This window comes from Hordeum vulgare, chromosome 6H (genome assembly GCF_904849725.1).
Source record: "Hordeum vulgare subsp. vulgare chromosome 6H, MorexV3_pseudomolecules_assembly, whole genome shotgun sequence".
Lineage (NCBI taxonomy): Eukaryota > Viridiplantae > Streptophyta > Magnoliopsida > Poales > Poaceae > Hordeum > Hordeum vulgare.
Window position 1 is genome coordinate 102,965,806 of NC_058523.1, and position 8,500 is coordinate 102,974,305.

At 41.5% G+C, this 8,500-nt stretch overlaps 1 protein-coding gene across 1 annotated transcript; it reads left to right on the top strand.

Moving 5' to 3' along the window:
• The first annotated feature begins 203 nt into the window (after positions 1-203).
• Positions 204-1,244, top strand: LOC123405167. The gene is made up of 2 exons (XM_045098964.1): positions 204-539; positions 621-1,244. Exons 1-2 carry the CDS (start codon positions 204-206, stop codon positions 1,242-1,244), a joined length of 960 nt encoding a protein of 319 aa, XP_044954899.1.
• The last annotated feature ends 7,256 nt before the right edge of the window (positions 1,245-8,500 follow it).

Genomic DNA, 8,500 nt, shown 5'->3' on the forward strand with positions numbered 1-8,500 from the left:
AAGACGATTAAGAAGTGAATATGTAATATGTCATATTTCTATGTATCAAACATGAGTGTTATTTTGTTATATGTGAGACTATGTTGGTTGTACCTTTGTTAACTTGTTGCACTTATTTGCACTTTAGTAAAATTGTTGGTTGTTTCATGCCTGTTTGCCTCACCACTTTTTTATTAAAATGACTCTCTCCGTTAGAAACAGCGATGGCTAAGGGAAAGGTGAAGGTTGATGGTGATGAGAAAGAGAGGACTATTTCTTGGGCTGATGATCAGAACAAGTTTATGTTAGATTGGTGCATTGAATACATGCAGGAACAACATGCAGGATTTAGGTTCAAGAAGCATCATCTTATGAAGTGTGCTGATGCTTTAAATAGAAAATTTGCTATGGGGGTGACACTTTCTCAAGTTGATCGTCACTTCAGGCACTACAAAGAAAATTGGAAGTACATTGCCGCAGCAATCAGCAAGAGTGGCAATGTTTTTGATGCTATTAGATGTGTGGTAACCATTTCCGAGTCAGAAAAGTCTTGCCTCAATGTATGTATAATATAGTTTCTTTTTGAAACTTACTATGATTATTGCATTTAGGAACTTAATTTCTTTGTTCTTTTGATGCAGGATAGAGCAAGGCGCTTGCTTTCCAAGCCTATCAAGTTTTACTATGAGATGCAGGAGTTATTCACAGGCACTAGTGCTGATGGTTCTTTGGCCATGGACCAGCATACATGCACAATTGATTCTGATGACTTGGACAGTGATGAAGGGTTGTATGACCTTAACATCTATCCACAATATGAGGGGCCACTTGAGGAGGATTCTGATACTTTGCCAACAACATATGTTCCTAAAAGGCCTCCAATTCCAGTAGGTGGTGATAATTCCTCATCTAGCACTAGTCGTGTTGGTACGAAGCGCCCAAGAGGTAGCAGGTCACCTACTAAGAAGCCATCAAAAACCAAGAGTCGTTTCGTGGAGTCCGCTGAGGAAATCAACTCCACATTGAGGTCACTCCAGCAATCACTTATTGCCGCTGCTCCTCCCCAAATGCCCCAAGTTGTTGACCCTTATGCTAGTTTATGGCAGAGGTTGGAGGTACTCCCAATTACCACTGATCAGCGAATTACTGTTGGTGTGCACTTATCGTCCAAGGACAATGAAGGTTTGCGTAGTGGGTTATGTAGTGCAAGCGACAAAACTTTTGAAACTTGGGTCTCGAAGTTCTTTAACAAAGATGACATTTAGAAGATAGCAACCTATGAAGTTTGCAAGTTTCTCACTTGTGATGTTTAGAAGATGGCAACTTGTGAACTTTAGAAGATGACAACTTTTGGTAATTAGGACATGATAACGTGTGATGTGTCTGCTCACTACTTTTGGGAGTTGAACTTGTGCTATGACCATTGCTTTTGGGAAGTGGATCTTTTGATGTGTAGTGTAACACTTTATTGTAACTTGGCTGAAACTTGTGATATGGCTAGAACTCTTAATTGTGACATTGTTCTTGAAAACATCATTTCGCGACTTTATGAATGATGCTTGAAACTTGCATGCATCTATCTTATTTTGTATCTTTATACTGATTGGGGTTGCTTATTTTTACGCTGATGGGATTAATAGAAATTCTCGACTCTATTTTTTATTGTTATTATTGTTGTGACTAAATATTCTTACATTTATTAGAGCATGCTATATATGTGTTTTTTGCCATATGTGGCAGAAAACCAAACACAGACCACAGTTTTTTGCCAACATATGTGGAAGCAATCCAAACGGACACCACACAAAATTTGCCACACCTAACCTAAGGCATGGCTACCAACCAAACAATTTGATTTTGCCACATATTGAGGCAAGCCACAGGTGTGGCTGGCACCTCACCTTAGGCGTGGCATTTTAAGTCTCCAACCAAACAGCCCCTATGTCTAACTCATATTCAGATTTTCAGCAAGATCACAGGCTAACCACATAAGCAATGCCATTTAGGTATCAAGAGGAACTCATATCAATGGCATAATCAACTAGCGAGCAATAATAATAAGTTTCAAATGTCAACACTTCAATCAAAACAATCATGAAGCAATATGAACAGATGGTATCTCGCTAGCTCTTTCTGAGACCGCAAAACATAAATGCAGAGCACCTTCAAAGACCAAGGGCTGACTGAACATTGTAATTCATGGCAAAGAAGATCGAGTCACAGTCATACTCAATATCAATTAAAAGCGAAGCATAAAAATGACAGAGGTGCTCTCTAATTGGTACTTTTATAAGAAGAGGATGACTCAACAGAAACATAAAAAGATAGGCCCTTCGCAGCGGGAAGCATTGATTTGCAGAGGTGCGAGAGCTCAAGCTTTGAAGACAGAGATAAATAATTTTGGGTGGCATCCTTCATTTTCAACGGAATGTCCAAGAGTTTTCACCATCTTCCATGCTACACATAGTATAGGCGGTTCCCAAATAGAAAAGTAAAGTTTTGACTCCCCCACCACCGGTCAATCACACTCCACGACTAGCCGAATACTCGGGTGCCGTCCGTACCAAGAACAGTCCAGGGGGAGTTTTGTTTGCAATTATCTTTTCGATTTGAGCATGGAACTGGGCATTCCAATTACCGGCCCCTTTCTCGTGAGTGATAGTGAATAAACACGTATCGAGGATAACACGCCTAGCATGGAAGATACTGATCGCCCCTTGTCACCACATGAGTGGTTCGGGCATGCAAAACATATTATTTCTTGAAGGTTTAGAGAGTGGCACATGCAAATTTACTTGGAACGGTAAGTAGATACCGCATATAGGTAGGTATGGTGGACTCATATGGAACAACTTTGGGTTTATGGAACTGGATGCACAAGAAGTATTCTTGCTTAGTACAAGTGAAGGCTAGCAAAAGACTGGGAAGCGACCAACTAGAGAGCGACAACAGGCATCGAAATGCATTGAGATTAACCAACATTGAGTGCAATCATGAGTAGGACAAAAATCACCATGAACATGAATATCATAGAGGCTATGTTGATTTTGTTTCAACTACATGCGTAAACATGCGCCAAGTCAAGCCACTTGAATCATTCAAAGAAGGATACCATCCTATCATACTACATCATAATCATCTCAAAATTTATGTTGGCATCCAAGACAAACCATTATAAGCTCCTAGCTAATTAAGCATGGCATCAGAAACTATGATCTCTATGTTGTCATTGCAAACATGTTTCTCTCACAACAAAGCTGAATTAGGAACGGTGAGATAGTCATATTTACAAAAACAAAATAGATCGAGTTCATACCAGCTTTTCCAGGCTCAGTCACTTCATCATATATCATCATTATTGTCTTTCACTTGCACGACCGAATGATGTGAACAATAATAAGAGTGCTCGTGCATTGGACTAAGCTGGAATCTGCAAGCAGAGACAAAGGAGAAGACAAAATAATATGGCTCTTTGACAGATAAACAGATATGCATGAGAGAGCCACTAAACATTGTAACCATGGTCTTCTACCTTGACCCGAAGAAAAAAAGAAAACTATTTACACGGGAAAGCTCCCAACAAGCAAAAGAAGAACGGGAAATATTTTTGGGTTTTCTAAAACTAGACAAACACACGAGAAGAAAGCGAGAAAAAGAAATAAACTAGCATGGATGATACAGTGGCAAAGTGTGAACACCGACTATCAAAGTGAAAGAAAGAGCATGAATATAAAGTTGGTGAGAAACACATACTCCTCCAAGCTTAGGCTTTTGGCCTAAGTTGGTCTACCCCCAAGGAGGGAAATAACCGTCTCCGGGTACTCCGGAGTGTACTGAGGGTGCCACTGCTGTGTGAGCTCCTGTGGCTCCCACTGATAAACTGGCGTCTGGTACTCCACTAGTAGCTCGGGCACGGGCACCTATGGTGGTGCTATGCCCCAATATGCGTAGATGTACGAGGGCATAATAATGTACCTGCCTAGATGAAGATTGAACAAAGAAAGAGCAGGCAGAGTAATAGTCTCACGAGTATCCTGACTAAATACCAGGTTATAAATCATCCTCTTATTTATATCTTTATCAACGAAGTCATGGCGAACCATGCTATCATAATCTAGATATCTCTTAGGAAGAAGAATCTCTTCTTCCTAGTGCAGTCTAATAGGTGTCTCAAAATGTCTAGCAAGACGGGTAGCATAGATACCTCCATAAACAACGCCCTCAGAACGGTTCGTGTTCAACCGTTGAGCCACTATAGCGCCCAAGCTATAAGTTTTATCATTATACAGGGCTTCGCACAAAACCGCAAGATCTGGGGAACTAAGGGCCCCAGCTTTCCCACGGCCAATCAAACATTTTCCCACAAACAATGAGAAGGACCGAAGCACGGGAAAATGTATGCTAGCAGCTCTAGCGCAAGACACTCCTCTCTCCTCTCCTACAACAATAGTATCAATGAAAGCCTCCAAGTCCCGTGGACGAGGTTCATGAATATCACCAACATAAGGTAATTTGCAAACATTGCAAAAATCCTGAAGTGACATGCGCTGGGGGATATCATATAGTTTGAACTCAACCATAGAAGGACTCTTCCTTGGATAGAAATTAAAGCTTTGCACGAAAATATTAGTGAGGAGGAGGTATTGCGGACACTTATCTTCAACGAAGGCGGTAAGGCGTGCATTCTCCACCAAGTAGTAAAAGTCCTCATAAAGTCCGGCGGCGCGTAAGAACACATCGCTTGGCTACTCGCACGCTCGAACTTCTGCAACTCGGGGGACCGGATACTTGGGTTTCTTCTTCTCATTTTCATCATCCTTGGGGTCACGGCTTGAAGAGCCAGTTAGGAACCTCCTCATCTTTTCCTTTTTCTTTCTCTGAAAATTTCAGAAATTTTTAGTGACTCGAAGGGAAAGTGAACAAGGCCCAACGAAACTAGTAGCAACTACTCCTACAAGTGCCTAGAGGCCATATCATGCATCAAAACTACTTAGGACCAGCTAAAATTAGCATGCAAAGCTCAAGAACATGGTCACCAAGGCAGCAAAAATACGCAACGAATAAGGCACTAGAGCAAAAACGAATTCGAGCAATGGAGGAGTCACATACCAAGGAAGAATTCCCCCAAACCAGTTTGGTGAATGGGGCTTTGCATAAGGAGATCGAAAAATGCAGCAAGACGAGCAAGAACACGGGTTTGAGCTGTAGAATGAATTTTTCTGGAGGTAGGAGAAGGAGATGGGAGCTGGAATAAGTGGAGGGAGGACACGTGGCCCCACAAGCCTTGTAGGCGCGGCCAGCGGGTGCCTGCGCCTCCTGGGCTTGTGGTCCACTGGTGCATCCCGCTGACTAGTTCTCCGTCTCAGTATTTTTCAAAAATTCCAGAAAAAATCATACTTGATTTTCACGGCATTCGGAGAACTTTTATTTTCGGGACACTTTTCAACGGGACGCAAGAAGCAGAAAACAGGGAAACTAAAGCTAAATCTATCATTTTTCTTTTAAGCAACCAAAGGTAAAGGTTTGGAATAGAGGGTTGTGACTCTCAGATTCATCCATCTCATGGTCATCAAAAGAAATCCGTCAATGAGGTTGATCAAGTCTCCTTGACAAACTTTTTTCGAATCGCGTAAAAATGGAGAATTTTCAAATAGTCACTAGGTTACCTCAATGGGGATATGCATATCCCCAACAAGCAAATCGTACTTCATCTTAACAGTAGGTATAGGGCATTCAAAGCTCCCAATAAGAATCGATGAAGTTTTTTCAATAGCATTGATGCAATGTACTTGATATTGTTTCTTCAGAATGTGCACCGTATGCTCATTACCATTGACATGGAAAGTGACATTGTCTTTGTTGCAATCAATAACAGCCCCTGTAGTATTTAAAAAGGGTCTTCCAAGGATGACCGCCATGGCATCATCTTCGGGAATATCCACAATAACAAAGTATGTTATGATAGTGACGTTAGCAACCACAACAGGCACATCCTCGCAAATGCCGATAGGGAAAGCAGATGATTTGTCGGCCATTTGTAGAGAGATTTCAGTGGGTGTCAACTTATCCAGATCATGCCCACGATAAAGAGAGAGAGAGAGAGAGAGAGTCATAACACTCACACCGGCTCCAAGGTCGCATAAAGCAGTTCTAACGTAGTTGCCTTTAATGGAGCAAGGTATAGTGGGCACTCTGGGATCACCTAGTTTCTTAGGAGTTCCACCCTTGAAGGTGTAATTAGCGAGCATCATGGAAATCTCAACCTCAGGTATCCTCCCCTTATTAGTCACAATATCCTTCATTTACTTAGCATAAGGAGACATTTTGAGCATATCTGTCAAACGCATTTGCAGAAAGACAGGTCTAATCATTTCAACAAGGCGCTCAAAATCCTCATCATCCTTTTTCTTGGATGGTTTGGGAGGAAAGGGCATGGGTTTCTGAACCCATGGTTCCCTTTCTTTACCATACTTCCTAGCAGTGAAGTCTTTCTTATCGTATCTCCTATTCTTAGGTTGTGGGTTATCAAGATCAACACTAGGTTCAATCTCCACATCCTTATCATTGCTAGGTTGAGCATCTTCATGAGCATCACTATCGATATTATCACTAGGCTCATGTTCATCACCAGATTGTGTTTCGGCATCAGAAACAAAGACATCGTTTGGACTCTCAGGTGTAACAGCGGTAGGTTTGCTAGCATGCAAGTTCCTATCATCTTTCTTTTTCTTCCTAGGATGACTAGGTGCCTCGGTGCTAACTCCTTGAGAATCTCGTTCAATTCTCTTAGGATGACCCTCAAGATACAAAGGTTCCTGGGTCATTCTACCACCTCTAGTGATAACTCTGACAGAATTGTCATTCAACTCATTGAGCAAGTCATTTTGAACCTTAAGTACTTGTTCTATTTGAGTAGTAACCATAGAGGCATGTTTACACAAGAGCTTAAGATCATTGACGTTTGTGTCCACACAAGCACTTAAGTGACTAAGCATACGAGCATTCTGTTCCAATTGTATGCTAACATAATCATTGAAACTTTGTTGTTTCGCAACAAAGTTATCAAATTCATCTAAGCATAAGCTAGCAGGTTTATCAAAAGGAATATCACTCTCATTGAATCTACGAAGAGAATTTACCTCTACTACATGTGTCGGGTTATCAAGACCATGTATTTCTTCGATAGGTGGTAGATTTTTGACATCTTCAGATTTAATGCCTTTCTCTTTCATAGATTTCTTAGCTTCTTGCATATCTTCAGGACTGAGGAATATGATACCTCTTTTCTTAGGAGTTGGCTTCAGAGGTGGTTCGGGAATAGTCCAAGCATTCTCATTGCAGAAGATATTATTCAATAGGATCTCAGTTTGTTCCACAGTTTGTTCCCTGAAAACACAACCAGCACAACTATCTAGGTGGTCCCTAGAAGCATTGGTTAGTCCATTATAGAAGATATCAAGTATTTCATTCTTCTCAAGAGGGTGATCAGGCAAAGCATTCAGTAGCTGGACGAGCCTCCCCCAAGCTTGTGTGAGACTCTCTCCTTCAAGTTGCACAAAGTTACATATTTCCTGCAAGGCAGCTTGTTTCTTATGGGCAGGAAAATATTTCTCAGAGAAGTAGTAGATCATATCCTGGGGACTACGCACACAACAGGGAGCAAGAGAAGTGAACCAAGTCATAGCATCATCCTTTAGTGAGAAAGGAAACAACTTAAAGATATAGTAGTGGCGGATCTTTTCCTCACTCGTGAATAGGGTGGCTATATCGTACAGCTTAGTAAGATGTGCTACAACCGTTTCAGACTCATAACCGTGAAAAGGATCAGATTCGACCAGAGTGATTAATTCAGGGTCGACAGAGAATTCATAATCCTTATCGGTCACAAAGATAGGCGAAGTAGCAAACTTCGGGTCGTATTTCATGCTAGCGTTCAAAGATTTTTCTTTCCACTTGCACAGTAATTTCTCAAGATCATAGCTATCCTTACAAGCTAGAAAGTCCTCAGCTATCTCTCCCTCCATAACATAACCCTCATGCATATCAGGCAATTCATATCTAGGAGAGCCAGTTCTAACAGGTGAAATAGCAGGTTCTACTTCAATAATCTCAGCAGTTTCAGAAGTATCATCACATCTAGCAGCAACTCTAGCAATTTGTGCATCAAGGAATGCACTTAGTGGCATAGAAGTATCAAGCAAAGCATCATCACACGCATCATGGGTAGCAGAAGTAGCATCATCAAGCACATGCGACACATCAAAATTTCTAGCAGGAGGTGGTGTCGCAAACTTACTCATAACTGAAGGTGAATCACGTACTGAGCTAGATGGCAGTTCCTTAGCTGTCCTCGTAGTTGAGGGCAAGACTTTAGTTTTTGGATCTTTCGGATTCCTCATAGTGATCAGCAGACGAAAATCCCAAGTGACTCAGAGAATAGAGCTATGCCTCCCCGGCAACGGCGCCAGAAAACAGTCTTGATAGCCCACCAGTATAGGCGATCGCAACAGTTTTCGAGATA